This window comes from Ambystoma mexicanum, chromosome 1q (genome assembly GCF_040938575.1).
Source record: "Ambystoma mexicanum isolate Mex_15411 chromosome 1q, UKY_AmexF1_1, whole genome shotgun sequence".
NCBI lineage: Eukaryota > Metazoa > Chordata > Amphibia > Caudata > Ambystomatidae > Ambystoma > Ambystoma mexicanum.
The window spans coordinates 23,742,552-23,763,830 of record NC_090922.1 but is presented as its reverse complement, the minus strand read 5'-3'; the positions used below and the strand labels follow the sequence as shown (position 1 = coordinate 23,763,830).

At 45.7% G+C, this 21,279-nt stretch overlaps 1 protein-coding gene across 1 annotated transcript in view; it reads right to left on the bottom strand.

Moving 5' to 3' along the window:
• The window catches only part of IGSF8 (immunoglobulin superfamily member 8), a 395,119-nt gene that overhangs the window by 212,240 nt on the left and 161,600 nt on the right, over nt 1-21,279 (bottom strand). Inside the window, exon 3 of the mRNA XM_069635441.1 lies at nt 8,993-9,463. Within this exon, the coding sequence (XP_069491542.1) occupies nt 8,993-9,463 (471 nt within the window). The remainder of the gene's footprint in view (nt 1-8,992; nt 9,464-21,279) is intronic.

Sequence of the window (21,279 nt, the reverse complement as noted above, 5' to 3'; positions counted from 1 at the left end):
TGGGGAGAACAGGGACAACAAGGACCTACAAGGGAACAGCAGGACACCCAACAACAGCAGGCACTGCAACCGGGAAATGTGCAGCAACAACTAGTAACACAACAACAGCCACAGGCATATTCACTACCACAACAACAGGTAGCAATAACACAACAACGTCAAGTGCAGCAAGTACAGCAACCTGCCCAAATTCAAGACCATAACATAACCACTACCAATACACAACTACAGCAAACACAACTGGGAAGGGTGACGGTCCTGGGACACAACCCTTACACAGGAAGTGGTCAATCATTATACCCACAATAGGACAGCCCACAGACGGCCTTGGTGTGTCCCATCCTGTCGGTAACACCTAATAGTGCGGAGGAACCACGCATAGAGGTAACGATAGGTGACAAAAAATTGTCATTCCTTGTTGACACTGGGGCGACCCGGTCTTGCATAAGGGAAGGTAAATTTAAGATGTCAGGTGAAGCCATGAACACCCAAGGATTCTCTGGGGCTAGGGGGTTGGTTCTCTTTACTGATAACATTCCCTTATCAATAGGGGATTATGACATGTCCGTCCCGCTTTTATATTCTAGGGCCTCACCAGTAAACATACTGGGGAGAGACATAATGAGCAGGTTGCATATGACAATCTCCTTTACGGAGGACGGCATAATTTGCTCCACTCCAGGAATAAACATGCTCACTGCACGACAAATTATGCAAGCATATTGTGGACAGACAGTGATTAGGGCTGAGCCAGTAGATGGCGAACTGTTCCAGTACGGAACAGACATGGCATTTGCATGGATGCCAGGAATAGAAGGAAAGATCTGGAGGAGGCCAACAGCCTATTTGTTTAGACCAGAAACACCAGCCAATGAACCAGAAGGAAAGGTGATTTCAGTGAGCATGGAGAGCATTATAGCAACTGCTGATTATATCGCAGTACATGCCCAAGACAGGGAAGGAAGAGCATGGAGGGCAGTGATAGCCCTAGCTGAGGGATGCAGGCTCACCCAGGTGTCAGACGAGGAGCTCTTTTCAGAAGAAAAGGAAGAAGGTGAAATGGTATTTATGAGTGTAGAAATATGGCTAAGAGTGACATACAAACAAGTGGCACAGAAAATTGCAATGGCACTTGAAACACCCACATCCACCCCAGTTCCCTTCTTTGAGGAGGATATGGCAAAAGTCCCAACATCATCATGGACTACTAGTCCCTATGACGTGGGGTGCATAAAGAGTATAGGGGGAGTAAGAATAAAATTGAAAAAAGGTGCAATACTCCCTAGAGTGAAGCAATACCCACTATCAAAAGAGGCAGATGAGGGCATATGTGAAACAATAACGGCCCTTATAAACAATGGCATATTGGTACTATCAGAATCACCATGTAACACAGCTGTATATCCAGTGCGCAAAGCTAAAGGAGGGTCTTGGCGTTTCATCCAGGACCTCAGGCCCTTGAACAACATAGTGGAAGCAGAATACCCCATAGCAGCAAACCCGGCCACAATATTGTGTGGCATTCCAGCAGAGGCATCACGATTTACAGTGATTGACCTCAAAAATGCTTTTTTCTCAATACCCCTGCATCCAGACTCACAAGATCTAACAAGCTTCACGTACAGAAACACAAAATGGAAACACACCAGATTGCCACAAGGGTACTGCGAGTCACCCTCAATTTTCAACAGAGTAATACAGATGGACTTGGGAAACATTGAAGTGGAAAGCACAGTGTTGCAGTATGTTGACGATATAATAGTTTGCAGCACAAGCGAAAAACAATGCAGAGAGGACTCATTGAAGATGCTGACAATATTGGCTGAAAAGGGTTACAAGGTAGACAAAGAGAAGTTACAGTACTGTCAGGAACAGGTACTATACATTGGCCAGCTCATATCCCAATACGGAAGAAAGATTGCACCACAAAGAGCGCAGGCCATATCAAAAACGCTGTTGCCACAAACAGCGAGGGAACTGCAGCAGTTCCTGGGACTGTGCAACTACTGTAGAGCATGGGAATTTGATTACAGCTCATACATAGGACCCCTACTTGAGGCATTAAGAGAAGTTAACAAAGGGGAGAAAAAATTGGGCTGGACAATGGAAATGAAAGAGGCCTTTGATGAACTGAAAGATGCAATATCAACTGCTCCGGTACTGGCCACCCCAGATTATGAACGACAATTCTTTATATTTTCACATTGCGACTCAGCAGTAATGAAAGCAGTGTTGGCTCAAAAAACAAGCATGGGTTACAAACCAGTAGCATTTTACAGTGGTCACTTGGATCCTGTAATGTTAGGACATTTCCCTTGCGAACAAGGTCTCGCCGCAGCTGCCTTCGCGGTAGAGAAAGCATCATCAATTTCAATGGGGTGCCCAACCACACTATTTGTGGAACATGCACTATTTGCAATATTGAACAAGCCTAAGTCCACACTAACCACACAGAGGGCGTCAGGTTATGAGATCATCTTATCTAGACCAGAATTATCAATTGTTAGATGCAGCACAGTTAATCCTGCAAGGTTTATAGCGGAAGTGATTGAGGAAGGCGACTATGCACATGATTGTACGCAGACTACCGAAATGTACTCATGTACTAGAAAAGTTGAAGAGGACGCTCTAAATGGCGGAGAGCTCTTGTTCATTGATGGGTCATCAACAATAGACCAAAGTGATGGGATAAGGAGAACTGGGGCAGCAGTGGTAAAAATGACAGAGGAATTGGTGTATGTGGCGGTGAAATGCGTACAATTACCACAACATTACTCTGCTCAAGCAGCAGAATTGGTTGCACTGATCTTGGCGTTGAAGGAAAGCTTTGACAAAAGAGTAACTATATATTATGACAGCGCATATGTCACGTCTACTGTCCACTCAGGATTGTCCAAATGGAGGAGAAGAGGGTTTAGGAGAGCTGACGGCACCCCAGTGCAACATGCTCTCTTATTAGCTGAATTAATTGAAGTAATAAATGACCCCCAAGAATTAGCTTTGGTCAAATGTACTGCACACACTAATGGAGAAGATCATATCTCAAAAGGAAATGCAGCAGCAGACGCACATGCGAAGTATGCTGCATATTTTGGTGAGATATGGAACACCCCAGAGTCAGAGAGAGGGAGGGGGATAGCTAAAGAGATGTTGATAAGAGAAGGGTACACCCATCTCCCTGCCACACAGATAATGGAGTTACAAGCGGCTGCACCAATGGCAGAAAAAGAAATATGGGTAAAAAGAGGATGTACAATGTCACCAACTGACGCACTATGGCGCCAGGGTAACACTGGAAAGATGGTAATGCCATTGGCACTATTGAACACCGCCCTGAGCCAACTCCACCACCCAGCCCACACAGGCAAGGAAGTTATTGCAGCACGAATTAGGGAAGATTGGTTCTGTCCCGAGTTAAATTCCCATGTGACAAATTTTATCAGCAATTGTCTCACATGTCAACAGTTTACGGCCGGTCACACGCTGAAAATGATAAAAGGTACTATACCCCGGCCAGAGGGACCCTTCCTGCACATCCATATTGACTATGTTGATATGATCAACGTATGTCAAGGAAATAGGTATATGATTGTAGTAGTATGCCCATTCTCCAGGTGGATTGAGGCAGGACCCTGCTCACATCCAGATGCATTTAGAGCAGCTAAATTTCTAGTGAGGGAGGTTTTCCCCAGGTGGGGAGTGTGCGAGGTACTGCGGTCGGATAACGGCCCGCATTTCGCTAATGAAATGTTCCAGCACATCACATCCTTACTGAACATCAAGCATAAATTTGCATGTGCATATCACCCGCAGGCCAACGGTATATGCGAACGCCTGAATGGCCTACTGAAGGAGGCAATTGCAAAGATACAGCAAACAACAAAGAAGAGTTGGTTGTATTGCCTTCCGCTAGCTCTATTTGAGCTGAGGAATAGACCAGGCTCCGACCACCACCTCACTCCTCATGAGATGGTGACCGGTAAACAAATGCGCCTTCCTCTAACGCCAACATCAAGGGCATTCACAGACTATGAAAACACTGCAACTGTTCTTGGTGATGAAATGTACCAATATGTGTCTTCTTTGGTTACTAGTGTAGTGTTTGTGTCTCAACAGCTCGAGCGCACGCGGGGCGGGTCTAAGAGTTACCAACAAGAAGACGAGGACCAAGGACCGGAAACGGAAAAACTGTGCAAAATTGCTAAAGGTGACCACGTGCTACTCCGCAATTTCAATAGAAAGTGGAACAGCCCACGCTTCACTGGTCCCCACCTTGTAGAGGAGGCATCTACGAGAGCAGTAAAGTTGCAGGATAAGCGTGCTTGGAATCACCTACACGACGTAAAGATTTGCAAACTCCAGACCCGCCCTAGCATCACCGACAGGGCCATTGGAAGAACAGCGACAGCGTCACCCACGGAGGAAGAGACTTCTACCACAGCTGACGACCTAAGTGTCTCCATACCCTGCCCCCCTCCAGATTCCCCAGAGACAACTACTGAAATAGAAACTGGTAATTCCTATACCGCCCACCCCATGGTCACACACTCAAAGAGTAAAGAGACTTCCGCCAGTTGAGCCCAAACCCTCTGCCCATCGACCCCCTACCCACTACAGTAACCACCCAATTGAAGGACATTGTCTTGCACATATACACATGGAAACACTTGAATGTTCTCTTCTTTCTTTCTCGCACATGCAGGTACCGCGTATTATTGTATTGCTAAGAAAACAGATATCTAACAAAGTTCATTGCCCAGGAGTAGATGCTACCCTCAGACGATAACTACCCTGAAGCCCTATCACAGCAATTTGTCTATCACATAAAAAGGCCAAAGTACCTAAAAAGAAGGAGGGTACGTGTCTACTACACAGCATTTATCTTGGCCATAGAACAATCAATGCCCCATCTTCACCAACACTTGCCTGCCCTAAGAGACAGATCGCTTAGATTGGCGTGGGAACAGCTCTTCGCCTGGGCACTGAACGACTACTTGATAGGGAGGGCTTGAAAACAACAACTTACACTAATAACAAGCCTATTGAGAATTTTCAGGTGGGCAACTTTAACGTCGCAAGAATAAGCTGCCGGACTGCAGCAAGGTAAGAGCAAAATGCCGGTGAGACTAGCTTCTGTAATAAAAATGATAGGGATTTTGATGATCACTGGGTTTTTGGCTGCCTCTGTATGGCAGAAAAGTTATGCTATCAATATTTTGGCTGTACCCAAACCTAATGTACCCCCACCCACGGCTGCAACAGGTGTTACGTCAGGTGGTACTAGCAAGCCTCCACATAAGGGAAATAGAGTAAAACGTAGCACATACGCAGATAATAAAGGTATTGATAATTACATAACAGATTTAGCACACGTCTCGAACAACATGTGGTACCAACACATGACCCAAATAGGTAAGCAGACAACAGAAGACAGCTGCTACGTCTGCTCATTGATCCCATACGCCATGAGCGCTTCTCGAACATTTGTTGCCACGGAAATAGATGAAGACAGCACGATGTATAATATACCTGCCACTGTTCCAAACGAAAGGGAGATTTCAAGGGACGGTGGTGAAACTGGTGTGGAAAACACGAGACACATATCCATACGAAAACAACTTCCTCAAGACTTATTTGAGTTACCACAAGAGCAGTTTGCATGCTAAAGCATTCAGATACATGACGAGTGGTCCTGAAAAGGGAGAAACAAAGAAAGTAACACTACAATACCTACCATGTGACTGGTACGCCACTGAAGTTCCTGGTAAACAAGGATGTTGGGAAAGACCACTGGTAACAATAACAGGGAAGGTGTACATGGACAACAAATGGGACATAGGAGTGATTGGCAGCAACATGGTAACAAGAGAAAATATTACAACTATTGATGAACACAATAACAGATGTTGGACGATTTGGGGCAAGTACGTACCCATGCTGACATGGATGGAGAAGGATGAAGACCCAATAAGCATACTGCCGCTGTCTGCACCTAAGGTATGCTACCAACATAGAGGAGAAGTGGACGTGGGATACAACACCAACTGTGCAAGCGTGATGGAGTTACCTGAGGGGGGAGCAGGAACAGCAGTATTAATGGACCATTACTGGGCCTGCAGAAACAAGGCATACCACACACTGCCCCCTCTGTGGAATGGTATATGCACAATGGTACACGTTAATGTACCATCACTAGTGGTGCCCCAGAAACATGTGAACATGGTGAACTTCCCTAAAATGGATGAAGGAAACAAGAGGAAGAAGAGATCTGTAAAACCTCAGAAGGGGTCAGACAACGAAAACGACAACAACAACAATGTCCTGAATAGAAAGAAGAGACAAGGAGAACCTCTGACAGGAAATTACCTATAGGGAAGGTCGGAAACAGCACTCACTTCAATCCCACCAGAACACAGACTATTCAGCAGAGCAGCAATGTTCTTCTCGTCAATAATACATCCGGGACTACAAGCTAACGCAAACGCAAAATGGCTCCAGATAACTCAATGGGAGCTAATGATGACAATTAATTCTACAGTAAATGGATTCAACGCAATAAAAGAGGAGCTGCGAGCAGTGAGGATGGTAGCACTACAGAACAGATATGTATTAGATCTCCTTACAGCAATGGAAGGAGGAGTTTGCGCAAAGATAGGACAATCATGCTGCACATTCATTCCTGCTAATGATGCTGACAATGGCACACTGACAGAAGCAGTATCACAACTGGCCCAGATGCACTCCAAAATGATGGAAGAAAGTAAAGGAGTGAAGAAGGATGACAGCTGGTTTTCAATGTTACGGTCATGGATGCCATCTTGGCTGTCGGACGGACTGAAGATTATAGTTGGATGCATAACACTGGCTGGAGCTGCACTGATCATATTAAGATTTTGGAAGGCCCGGAAGGCACGCACTACAGACGAAATGATCGAAATGGTTGGTATGCACCCCTTGATGCCGGCAGATGATGGCCAGCACACAGGCACAATAATAAAAGAGAGAGAAAAACTGCGCAAACAGATCATCACCAACCACCTGGACCCACCATCTGTGAAGCTCGAAAACCCAAGAAATCCAAGGAGCTACATAGGGAAATGGGTATACTGCACACCTGGAGGAACATGTGTATATATGTATTGGTCATTTGAAGACCATGTCAACTACTATGGACATTTGGGAGGAGTAACTAAAATATGGAGAGTAAGAGGAGATAAGGAAAAAGATATGTTTTTGGTCGACAAGTCGACCAGAGGGGGGACTGAAGTGGGAGAATGGAACAAAAGGCTCCCACCAATCCCCTCACGCCCCTGGCCTAGTGGATTGCGGCCCAGACACCCGCCACGAGAGGAGTTTGCCTATCTACCAGATGACCAAATACCCTGGTACAGGAACATACGGATGTGCCCACCAGCCTGCCCACCAGCCTGCCCTGCCCATGCCGACACCTGCGGCATGGATGAACTCGACTGAACCATTCAACAGTAAATAAACACATCGTTAGAGATGCCATGACGACCTAGCCAACGGTCAGCACACCCGTGCAAACATGCACACTGGTCACTCCCACACCAATCCACACGAAGAACATATTCAGTGCTATGACATAGGTGACGGACACACCCACTGACGCGCATCGTTATTATTTTTCACATAGGTTTTTCAAAATGCAGAAACGCAAGACGCACAACAAACTCGTCTAAAATGCTTGCTGACGCTTCTCCTAACCCATGCATTGCAATGAGAAATATAACGAAGACATGATACTGGGGATAAAGCAAAATGACACCGTAACTTAAAGCGCCGTGCATCAAATATCCCCACCTATGCACCAGACCCAAGTAGACCGCAAGCAAGAGCCTCCATGAACATTGAACGAGCAAGAGTACAATTGCTGTCCCTGCAGAGTGAGCCCGGCGAGAACAGACAGTCAAGGGCACAATGTTGCAAACTCGCATGCCACAAGCCGAAGCCAAGGTCACACCTGCAAACTAAGCCAGACACACAGTGGAAAGTGCAATATTAAATGTGCAGAATTCTGCCTCAACCACGGTCTCTCCTCACGTGACCAAGCCGAACCTGACAGGGTGCCAGACCCAGGAGGAAGGAGGCGCCTGGATCCCACGTTTTGAGACACAGGCAGCAACAATGAAGCGACTCAATGGACATCTGCGGCGGTGGGAGTAGTCTGCCCTCCAGCATATGAACAAATCCTCGCATTGTCTGCACATACCCATAGCTATACATTGTTGCAAATGACAGGTGCACCGCGAGCTGGGAACAGCGATGGTCCCAGACTGGGGGGCTCGCGAGTGGACCAATCAGAACATGGGGCACTTATCACTGACGCCATTAACATTAGCCAATCCTCAGGGGTCTTCATGTAACAATTTTCATGTATCTAATCGAAGGGACAACCCAAGTATACCACCTAACTGACCCTCAACCACTAACAGCGTTCTCTATACTTATGCTATACTAACCCTACCACTCGAGGAACCAATCCAGAGTGGCGATAGGTTTTTGCTAACTTTTCCAGGTGATGCAAGTAGCGCGTCATAAAAAGGGCCTGCGAGCCCCACGAAGGGAGAGAGAGAGTCAGGACGGACGCGTACGATCCTTGACCCATCCCTGCAGTTTTTTTAATAGACAGCAGAACCACCTTGCTTCTTGCGTGTGCCTCATACTCATTTTTGGGATACGCGGGAGGAGTTGGGGCCTCCCTGCCTGGGGGTCCGCGGACGGCTAGCAGACCCCGGCAGAATTTCCCCCCGACAATGGCACAACCATTGAGCTAGCATGCATGTTTGACAAATTGAAGACCCAACCAAGAGTCATGCATTTCCATTTGTATCCTTTTTTCTGAAAATAAATACTGAAAGGAATAAAAAGTGATTTCAGTCTGTATTTGTTTGTAACAATCAGTAAAAATTAAAAACAGGGAGCCTTACATATGTATCATTTCTGAAACTGTACCTAGTGCTTTACATACCAATTGTTTGGACATGAACTTGTGCCAAAATCGAACGTTTCTCTGCAACTTTCTGCCAGCTCCCATCAGGGTCCTGAATCCATTCTCCAACTGTGCAATGGTAGGTCCCAGCATCTTCAGGCCGTGCCCTGGCAATAACCATCTTGTACCTGTCGTTTCCAGACTTCTCTACCCGCAGCTCACCATCTTGATAACGTCTAGTAATTTGAATGTCCTCTCCAGCAACTACACTGAAATCTTGCTGCACTGCAATGACCTCCTGCACAGTCTCGTGCCCTCCTGGTGTCCCTATTGCAGAATTGCTGAAGGAGACGGAAAGGTGCGTGTGCTGCTGGGACTCTGAAAATGCAGTGCAGGTTAGCTGCAGCTCCTTGCTTTCCAGTGTTTTCAAAATTTGAGGAGACGTAGAAGACAAACGGCCCTTTGGCTGCGTATTTGAAGAAGCAGACACATGAAGAACATCTGGAATGACTGCAATGAAAAAAACAATCCTGTAAGCTTTGGGTTTTCAGGCAGTTGAACTGTATAACTAACAACCAACATCATATGACCCAACATAGCAACGTTCGCTTCATATTGTTACCCAAATTCGAATCTACTTTTACTTCAAAGCCTTATTGCTAAGATCCTACCCTATTCAGACTGATGATAATTTCAGTAGTTTTACTACTACCCCAACTGAGATGTCCTATTATGGAAAGCATAAGCAATTTATGTTTACACATCTTTGATTACTGCTTGCAGCATAAAACTATTTTTAGTCTGTTGTAAACATCTTTATTTATTCTAGTGAAAAATGTGGATGGGAAGAAACCTCAATGAATGTGCTAATTGCTAGGAATGTTGACTGAGGTATTCATGTTAGGGATGCTTCCCTAACATCTCTCATACGTTGGAAAAGCACAACAGTTGTCTTGGTTGCCAACAGTGCCTTCCCCGAATTTTTAGTGAGATGCACACTGTTCCGCTGTGTTCTCATAACAGCTGTATTATACCATCTCATCTCTTTTACATTACAAACTGAATAACTATTGAGTCAAAAGACAGTAAACATATTTTGTATTGCAATCAAAAGATGACAATTGGAGCTGCTGAGCGGACACGTTTCGAGCTATGCAGTGATCAATCAAACTTCTTTATTGGTAGTTACAAACATAAAAAGGCATCAGTGTAGCCAACCATAAAATTATATTTTTAGTTTATTGGGTATTTATAATGCGCCTATGCACAATGTGTATGTTGTATATTCATACCCAAAAGGAAGATGTCAAACGGAAAATAAATATAACGTGTGTTCATTTATGCATTAAATGCATGTAATAGTAATCAAACCAATAATCAATTGCAAGCAAAATCATATCCAAAAACATATCCAAAAAGAGGGGTTAATGAAGAACAAGTCACCATGAACAAAAACAAAAGATAGGATACACAGACGATCAAAACATTTGTTAGTAAATTATAAGCCAATAAATCCATTCTCTTTCACAGTCATTCTTTGATTATCTGTCAGGCTACAAATACATAGGCATGTTTAAAAAAGTATCACTGTGCCCAAAAGACATAATACAGTAATTCCCTTTAGCTTGTGAGTACCAGACTGTTTCATTTAGCCCGAAGTTGATTGTTCTCAGGTGATGGGTGTTTTCATGTGTATATAGTTACGTAAGACATTCCTCTCCAATGTGAATTAAATTCTGGGCTGTACAATGGTGCTGAGTGTTCCATTACAGAACTGGGTTAATGACTGCCCACAGTTCCGGGGGAGAATGTTAGTGTTTGTAGAAGAACCGTTGTGTTTATGGGTAATGGTTGGGGCTGCTGATGTTGTAACATAAAGACAATTTAAACTTACTTTGTTCAGCGGATCATTGGACTTAATACTGGTGAGGAGGATCTAGCGTTCACGCAGACCCAGCCAGTCGTGTGCAGGAACATTGCCACAGGGAAGGCACACAGAGCAGGGAGCAGGCGGCTTTTGTGTCGACTGGGCCTGGATGTTGAAAGCAAGGTAGCAGCTGAAAGTGACCCGCAGTTCCAAGCGCCAACAGCAGTGCCCTCCTACAGTGTGGGCTGCAGCGTTAAGGAAGCAACCCACAGTTCCAAGCTCCAACGGCAGTGCAGCCCACAGCGTTGAGGAAGGAGGGACAGCGCTAGAGTTCCAGCGCGACCATGGAGTTGAGGGACATATCGGTGTGAGAACCTCCAGAATGGCCAGCGTAGGTAAGGTAGATGAGGCATGTGTGGGCAAGCTCCTTTGAGCATCGCTGAATTGAGGGAAAGGCTCTGTTGAAATCAGCAGACAACGGTGCTGATAGGATCGAAGTCTTGCGAGACTTCACTGCCCCCATTTTGAGGTCATGCAAGTCTTCAGACACAGCAACATTGCAGGTGCGTGCCCCCATTTTAGGGGGAGGCGTTTTAAAAGGACCAGTGCATTCACTCTTTTAGATGTAGATTTTTTCAGATTGTTTTGAAAGACATTGAACAGGAATTGTTGTCACAGATGGTGATTGTAATATTCCTGTATGGGTGCGCACCAGTACCTTGGAGTGGAGCCCCTCAAACAGTGTTTGCAGCTTAAATAAACTTTGGTACCAAACCTACTAAAAAAATGAATATATCTGGTCCTGCGCTATTGTTAACCCAGGTGAACCCAATGTCAAGTGGGCAGACTAGAAAGATGGCTTCATGAGGTATTTGCACTGAGTATATGGTAGCAATGTTGCTGCCAACCGCAAGGACTCGCTATTATACCATTGTCTGGGACAAGAAGGATAAACTATTTTTTTTAAACGTCCAGATTTATTGGACAATGAAGCAGAGAGCTTAACCATCTTTGAGCAGAGCCTGTTGAAGTTAGACAAACATTTAATTGTAAAGGGAAACACATTTTTTGCGAGAGAACACTTCGTCATAAGGGATCAAAAGATTGGAGAGACAATAGAGGAATTGTCACGGTTCTTCGAGGCTTAGCAATTAAGTGTTCAATACACTCATTGTAGAGATGAACATATCAGGGATCAACTGATGATTCTGTGTGCCGACCACAAAATTAGGGAAGCGTTGTGGAGAGGAGGAGCGAGAGATGCAGATTTCATATTAGATAGGGCAAGTGAAATTGCAAAAATGGTGGAGCAGACAGAGAAGTGCACTAAAGCTCAGGATACAGAACCTATGAAGAGTGTTGCAGGCTGTGCAAACTCTGTTGACCAAAATAGATCTCGAAAAATGCGGAACAATCAAGAAGAAACAAAACAAGTGATCAAAAAGAAAGTGGATTCAAAGCAACGGGTGGAAGGGAGACTGTTCACCAATTGGTGCTACAGATGTGGAAAACCGGATCATTTGGCTAGCGATATACAATGTTTTCCACATCACGTGATATTCAAGGACTGTGGAAGAAGGCTCACTGTTGCAGGCATTGGAATAAACCTGGCAGCGTCAAAATGGTAAAAGATCGTACAACCTTTTGGCAGGATGAGGGGAATGATGGTGGAGAAGAGGTGCGTGTGATGAATGCTGTTGATGCAATACCAAAACGCATAAAACCACATGCAAAAATATGAATTGTCGTTTCTGTGAAATTACTGATAGATAGTGGGGCAGATTATACCGTTGTGAACATGGAAATGTAGAGGGAAAAATGCAATTGCTGTGATCTACAAAAGGCAAGCGCAAGTGCACATACCTATGGGGATATACCCATAAATATTCTTGGGGAATTATGGGCTCAATTCAGGTATGGTGCAAGTTGCGCCCAAGGAATGGTTAGAGTGATGTCCAAAGGTGGGAATTTGTTGTCTTGGGATGCTCAGGCAGATTTCGGTTTGAGACTTGACCCTGACAATCCCTTGAAAGCAATTGTTGTGCAAATGGCTCCAGGTTCAGTGCAATCCATTCAGGTGATAGAGAGGTTAATCCTTTTCCCATTAATTTGTTTCCAAAGGTTTTTGCAGAAAGGATGGGATGTCTTAAGGGATTTGTGCATTTGATTAGGTTGAGGCCTGGGTCGATACCAATAAGGTCAAGAGCACACACCATACCATTTGCTTTATGGATGTATGTGGAAAAGGAATTGAAGAGAATGACGAATGAGGGTATAATTGAGGAGACTGATGTGGCAGAATGGATAAGTCCCATTGTGCAATGCGCAAGCCCAATGGGAGTTTGAGGCTATGCACTGACCTTAGGGGTCTTAATAAAAACGTAAAACCAGATAGATTTCCACTTCCCAAAACTGAGGATTTGTTGGTGAGAATTGGTGGAGCTGCAATTTTTTCGACTCTTGACCTAAAGGCTGATTACCACCAAGTTAAGTTACATCCGGACTCCTTACTGCTTTTAATAACGGCTTTTTGCTTGTATCAATGTAAAACGATGCCATTTGGATTGGTGTCCGTGTCTAGTGTATTTCAAAGAGTCATGAACAAGGTTTTAAAGACAAAAAGAAATTGTCATCTGATATGGGGTTGGTTCGAATTCCATGGAAAATGTGTAAAAGATTTGGCTGAAAGAACCAAAACGATGAGAATATTGGTGAAGAAAGGTGTGAGATTTGTGTGGTGTGAACAATGTAATGATGGGTTTGAGGCCATAACTGGGATGTGGAGTTATACACTGATGCCAGCAAGAGGGGACGCGGGTGGGCATTGATTCAAAGAAAAGGTGATGAGTTACACACAGTCGCCTTTGCGTCACGTGTTCTTAAGAAGGCTGAGAGGCGGTACTCCGTGGTTGAGAAGGAAGCTTTGGCCTGTGTGTGGGGGATTGATAAATTCCAATTTGTGTGGGGGAGAACATTTGTTGTGGTGACAGATCACAAGCCGTTGGTGGGCATTTTTGAAAGAAGAGGGTTGGATGGTGTTTCAAGGAGGATTGTCAGGTGGATTTCTTCACTCCATGGGTTGGACATGGAGGTGAGACATGTGAAGGGTGATCTAAATGTTATTGTGGATGCGTTGTCACGGAATCCCATAGAGGAGAATTAAGTCATGGTGTTTGAGGAAGTAGGTGAAGTTTCTGTGAAATGTAAGGTTGCCAAGGAAAAGCGACTTGAGAGAAGAGCGTCCCAAGGATGGCGTTTACCAAACCGTCAGGAAATATGTCCAGATGGGATGGCCAGAGAGGAGCTGGATGAGCAGTTGAGAAGTTACAGGAGGGTGTGGGAAGGGAATATTGTCAAGAGGGGAGAAACTAGTGGTGCTGGAGGGAATGAAAAAAGTGGTGTTGGAAATTGCTCACAAGGGGTATTTTGGTGTTAGTAGGGCTAAAGGTCTGACACAGCAAGATTTTGGGAAACAGTTTTAGTGTGAAATGGTGAGAGGTGGAGTAAAGAGAGAGTGGCTGTCATGAAATGTGTTGGTGGTGGTTAATAGTTATGTTGAACAACGACGAGGTATTTTAATGACATGTACATAGAGCAGAGGAGGTGTGTTGAATTCAAGTGTATATAGTTAACTAAGACATTCCTCTCCAATGTTAATTCAATTCTGGGCTGTACAATGGTGCTGGGTGTTCCATTGTAGAACTGGGTTGATGACTGCCGACGGTTCCAGTGGAGAAAGTTAAGTGTTTGAAGAAGGACCGTTGTGGTTATCGGTAATGGTTGGGGCTGCTGATGTTGTAACATAAATAAAGACAATTTAATCTTACTGTGTTCAGAGGATCACTGGACTTAATATTGGGCTGTTGTGAAATTCTATTCTTGACACTTAAATAATAAAAGCAGCAGGAAGTGCTGCAGCAGCGCTTTTGCTGTCGTGAAATCTTCCCTGCCTACTGTGTGCTAAACGGACTCCTGTTACCAGAATCCCGAAGGTGTGGACTGCTGGCATGGACTGCCTGTAATAAAAGCAGCAAGAAGCACTGAAGCAGCGTTTTTGCTGTTGTGAAATCTTCCCAGTCTGCTGTGTGCTAAACGGACTCCATTTACCAGAATCCCAAATGTGGTGACGGCAGGCTTGGTGTCTTTGAGACAGCCACTTTGCCTGTAATAAAAGCAGTGCTTAATTTGTAAAGAAATAAGTGCCAGTGCCCAAAAAATATTGGCCCCATAATGTCAGGCGCGGCGCCTTCCGCAGCGCAGGTGCATCACCGCCCTCAGTGCAGGCGCTGCGCCGCCCCCTCAGCGCGGGCACGCCTGCCACCCCAGTTCAGTGCTAGACCTACCTAGATCAGCCCATCACCAGCCCATCACACTGCTGGTGCTCCATGTCACATGTTTGGCGCTGCAGCAACTGCTCCTCCTGTAACTGCGCCTCAATGCCCCCGGTCTGTGTGAGTGCTTTAAAAATGCAAATAAATAGAAAAGCATTCTGTTTCAGTCACTGTTGCACTGTATTTGTCTCTACACCTTCTGCCCCATCTGACAGTCTGTTAAAGTAACAAAGTACTGTTAATCGGTTGCCTCCAGGAAGAGCACCCTCCCTCAGCACGTTCTTCAGTCACCTCATCCAGGTGTTTTGTGTAATCAATTTACTCTCAAGCCCTTATCAGTCATCACATCTCATAAATGCATCCTCCTTCACCCTTCCTTCAAGCATAAACATGGTGTTGTGTAACTTGGAAAAAGTCATTTCTGCAAGACGTTGTGAAATCAACAGCCTGTGCTAGTTTGGCTTTAGGGCCTCGTTCCACCTTCACACATATTAAAAAACTAAATATGTTTTATCACCCAATAATCAGGAGCCAGAGGCGAATGCATATTCGGATACCTCCTTCCCACTGACATGTTCTTGACATACTTCACTAAACTGCGGGGTGTAACAGACACCCACTTCCCTATCTGAGGATTCCTATCTGAGGATTGCATGTGCTCTCATTTGGAGCACATGCTCGGAGCGCATTGTACCCAGGTTAAGGGGCCACATCTGGTGTATAAACCACAAATCAGGATATAAAACATGCGCTGGAATTATGTAAAGAAATGACAGCAAAAGATGGTTGAGAATTATACACGAATACTCAACTAGTGCTTTTATTTATGACGACAGATTAGTGGGCACGTGCACCATGTTATCCCCTTCTAGTTTCCATGTGTGTATCTTTAAGCCTAAAAAGGCATTTCAGAAGTTCGTCTTTGCATTGGCTTTTCTCACGAAGTGCAGCCAGTTCGGTTTCGGCCCAATACGTGCACCGTTCCGGGTCCCCTCGCTGAAGCTCGTTTGTGAACTAATGAGGCCGATAACATTAAAAGGAAGAACGGAAACACCCAGGCAAAAATTCACAGTTCATGTTTCGCTTAGATGAATGCTATCCAGGGTCGGACTGGGGCATACAACTGTCTCGAGTCGGGCTCGGCACCAATGAAAAAGTGGCCAAAGTTGTAAACGACAATTCATTCTTTTTGTGACAGACACTAGTGGGACCATGCTGCCGCCCGTGCCCTGCCTTGCCTCAATAACTTAGGCTACTTCCGTAGGGCCGCCACGGCCATGCTGAGCTTGATGACAAAAATAGGTGCGCAGCGCAGCGGCCCCATGGAAGGTAAGATTTTAAAAGAAAAAACGTATATTTGGGCAGATGGGGCTCATCACTTTCAAAGTGATGGGCCACAGCCGACACTCAAAATGAGTTATTTCTTTTAAAACCTACCTTCTTTGGGGCGGGGCCCCGGCCACCGGTTCATTTGGGCGGGTGCGCACACTGGCACCCGCACAAATGAAAAAGCAGGCAGAGGGGGACACAGGAAGCAACTAGGCTGCACCATGCAGTGCAGCAGGGCAGGCTCTCTCTCTCACAATTCAGGACCGACGACACCACGCCTCAACACCTTCACTTCACAGTAACTCATGAAATGAAGGTGGTGCCGCGCTGCCTCCTGTGGCAACAACAACACGTCACCATGTAATTTCACTGGCTCAGATGAACAGCCAATGAAAACTGCACATTCTGTGTTACTATACAGAATGTATCAAATACTGCATATTAACAACAGAATGGTGGTGTTCATTGGCTGTTTGTAACAGTTTGTTGTTCATTGCTATTGCTGGCCCCTCCCAGGCCCAGCCAGCCATGGCCTGCAACCTGCATGCACGAGAGATCGAGATCAGAATGACAAATCCCAATGGGCCTCATTACGACCCTGGCGCTCACGAATGAAGGGTGCCGGTACGGGACCGGCATCCTTCATTCCGTGAGCACGGATTACGAGGTTCCCTTTGCAGGACCCGGACCAGACGTCTGGTAAAACCAGACGTCTTTTCCGGGTCCTGCAAGGGTAAGAGGGAGGTAATAATGGGCCACTTGTAATGTGCCCATTATTACCTCCCTTCCCATTCCCATTGAGCCCTATGCGCCAGGCTCATATGCATTATTACCTCATGCAGACCATGCTGCAATGCATCCAAGCCAACGTGCGGCCTGAATGGGACTACTTTACTTCAGGGACTATTTTTTATTCGGGTGTGGTTCTGGGGGAACTTCTTACCTGGGACTACTTTGAAGGCTATTTAAACCACGCCCGAACAGCAGCCCATGCTTCGCGTTATTCTGCATCAGCAGCGTAACGCTCACCGTGCCTGCAGTCAGCATTCAGTCTTCTGCCACGCCCGCCTCGAATCCAGAGCTTCTAGAAAAAGAGGAAAGAAGAAGGAAAGGTTAGAACACGAACATTATTTTAATTCCTCACCTGATTCCGGATCCATCACGTCTTCGAACTTGGAAAGGACATTATTTCTGTACGCATCGGATCGCCAGCTGCAGCGCCGCGCCATACTCACCAGTCCTCACAGCATCTTTCGATTTGGCGCTGCCTCCATCATTTTCTTCGCCGAACTCCAGCATCTGGGGAACAAAAAAAATAACAAGGTGAGCCGAGAGAGACAACAAATACAATCTCTTTTTACCACCATAGACTTACCTGATTTACCACTGGAGGCAGTATTCTTTAACACGCCACATCTTCTTACGCAGCATCTGTAACAAGAGAGAAAACAACAAGTTAAATACACGCATCTTTTACCGGACAGTGTTGGGTAATACAGACTCTTACCTAAACGCCATCAGCTGCCACAAGTCAATCTTCTCTTGGACCCAGCTGCAGCACAAGAAGGGAATGGAACAAGAGTGAACATCGGACATATTGAACTCTTTGAACTTTATACTTACGGGTCCTCGCCAGGAACCTCGGAGTCAATATTCATGCGGAACTCTTCCAACGCCTTCAAACCAGTGAAGTAACTGGTATCTACGCGCCCCTGCAGTCCACACAGGATGGAGAGCTCATCATTCAAAAACATAAGGTGAGATTACTGAAAGGGAATATCGGAGGTGATTAGTGGGGAGAACAGTGGGGTGCCGTCACTAGAATCCACGGGTGGCTAAATCCCTTTCTCCACTTGCAGGAGAATACTTCTACGGGTCAAGCAGACGAGATTAGACGGGCCAGTCCAGTCTGTCATCTCTGCACTACGCGTCACGTGGGAGGAGACCGCAGCTGTCCGGATCCGATCAACGCCCCTGTGGGAGCCAGGTGAGCGTAACAACAGGGCCAGGCCAGATGCTGGGTCGAGAGAGAAGGAAGGGTCAGTGCTGTCCCTCTCTCCCGACCTAGGCAGCATATTGTACTGCACTGCAGTAGTGCATTGCATGGTGTGGGCGGGGGGTCAGGGTCCAGCCAGGCCAGATGACTAGTGGGTCGGGAGAGAGGGACGGTTCAGTGCCGTCCCTCTCTCCCGACCTAAGCATTTTTTATTTCTTTTTCGTGCGGGCGGGAGGTCACAGGGCCAGGCCAGGTGCTGGGTTGGTAGAGAAGGAAGGGTCAGTGCTGTCCCTCTCTCCCCACCCGAGCATATTGTACTGCACTGCACTGCAGTAGTCTTAGTTCAGAGGATAGCGCCCAGAATCTGCGTGTTTCCACGTCTGAGGCAGTTAGAGGCTTTTTGGGCCAATATGGGCCAGTTTTAGGAGTTACAACTATGCGGATAGTAGTTTTGACCAGTGTTGCCGAATAAATATTCATTAAAATGCTCAATTTTTGTCCCATTTAAAATAAGTACCTCCCCCTTGGGTAAACAGTGTCACAAAAGGAATTAATTGCCATTTGCAACTGTGGGCCACTTTTTCATTGGTGCCCAAGACAATGTTATGGCCCAGTCCGACCGTGGGGGAGCAGATGGGTAAAGCTGGAGACCACATGAACGCAGAGCATTCGCAGACTGAGGGCATCCATTGCTTTTCTTACCTATGCGAGCATAGCCAGGCGCCTAGAAGCTATCCAGCAACCTGGCACTATAAAATTCTTAAAAAATAGAACACACACACACAGGTGAATAATTAAACTGCATTGCACTGGGTAACACAAGCAACCCCCGCACCACCTTTTTTTATAACATAATGGGAAATTCAGTACAGCTCTAAGTAAATGTTTATTAAACATGTTCAAAGTCCTCTCTAAACGGAATGATTCTTACCTTAATCCGGTCCCATGCAGGTGGTAGAATGAGAATCATTTTGGGGGAGAGGGGGTTGCTGAGATAGTTCGCTTGTGTTGCCCCAGAGGACACTGATCCAAGGCCCCTCCAAGTCAGAGCGCCAACGCCGTCTCCTGGTATGAACAGCCTCGTCCTGGCAGGGTGCGGGCAGAAGGTCAGGGGCCAGCCAGGCCACCCATAATGTCTAATAGTTTGATGCTAAAAACTAAAGTTTGCTTTGATGTCCTTAGTTGAATCTTAAAATCATACATAACACGTCATGCTGGAGGTTTGTGTCGAATCTCCAAACCTAAGTGAGTTTATGACAACTTATTTTATTGTGAGTGTGTCTTAAATCGCTGAAAATAAAGTGGCTAAATAGATATTTTGCCTTTTGCATCTTATTGTTTTCCATTTAGGATGTGCAAAATAAAAGGTACACTGATATTATTTTGGCCCAACATGCTGCTATACGAATTTGCATGTTGTCATGATGCTTTAATGTGCAATTTGTGTATTTTGCAAGTAAACTCTATAGGACAGTATCATTGTAGGTCTTGATTGATACCCAAAACTTAAATATTTTTTCCAAGTAAAACGTGGAAGAAGATGGCCGTGCCCAAATAGCACAGTGGGTTAAAATCCCGGTTCACTGTTTAGCTTAAGTGTGTGATCCTGGGCATATAATGTAATCTCACCCTGGCTTCAACTTCAAAAATGTGTGTGTGTATAAGTGATTACATTTACACCCTTACAATAGGACTTGATTTGACAGGCAGGCATAGTCTCACGGGCCAATCAGCGCACCAGAGATTCTAGTATAGCGGACTAACTGTGATTGAACCAACATTACATTTTCATCCCTGTTGCTCCCAGCCACTGACGTTGTTTGGGATGTCCAGAGTACTGCCCCACACTCTGCAATGTCCTGTTATGCTATGATATTGATTCTTTCATTGCACACCATCTGCCATTTTGACACTTTCTAGGACCTTCAGGATCTGCAAGAAGTGGGCGTTTCAGACTTAAAGGAGAGAGTTAACCGATTGTAACATTGAAGCTGCACTAGAATAGTTTCATTACAATTAATGAAGTTAAATGCCCCTTCACAAGTAAGTTTGCCACCCCTCCACCGTCTCCGAAGTTAGTGCTTCTCCCACCATTTGAAGGGTTACCCCCCGTCTAAATGTTAGCCTAGGTGCACTCCTGGATGTGTGCACTTGCATTTTGTTAGGCAGAAAGGTGAGGGAAGCCTTTCCCCGAAACTGGCGGTGTTAAAGTTTTGCATTGTTTGCTCAGAAAAATGTACTTGAACAAACACAGTAAAACTTTAAAGCTGCTACTTTCACGAAATACTTCCATCACCTCTCTTTATTGCGCTTTAAAATATACTTTGATAGTTGGTCTCCAGACAGTGGGAGAGGGGGGTAGACTGGGACAGAGCCTCCAAGTGTGCCCCCGCCCCGTCTATTTTCTGAAGTTGCCCCTGCCAGCCCTGTCTCTCCCTTCCGGCTTGCATTGCACACTTCGACGACTCCGGCCAACCCATTTTGCTTTGACCTGAGCCCTGGGAGTTTAATGGCCGGGCCCCACAACCATCCCTTGGGGGCCTGTCCTGATTTCCAGGCATTTCTTTTCCTTTCTGGCTCCTGCTGCATCATTCCCCTGCCCCCCCCTCTCATTCACTTGGGCCGAGTTGATCATCTCATTCCCCTTTGTGTACCACTCTGAGGCCCCCACTCCCCTGTTCCCGACCTTGGGTTGGGGGGGGATTACTTTGGCCGGGCAGGTAATATTAAAGTGCATAGAAGTAGGAGGAATCTGGCATGAAGTACTAGCTAAAATGGTGGTAAAGTGTGTTGAAGGCATTTC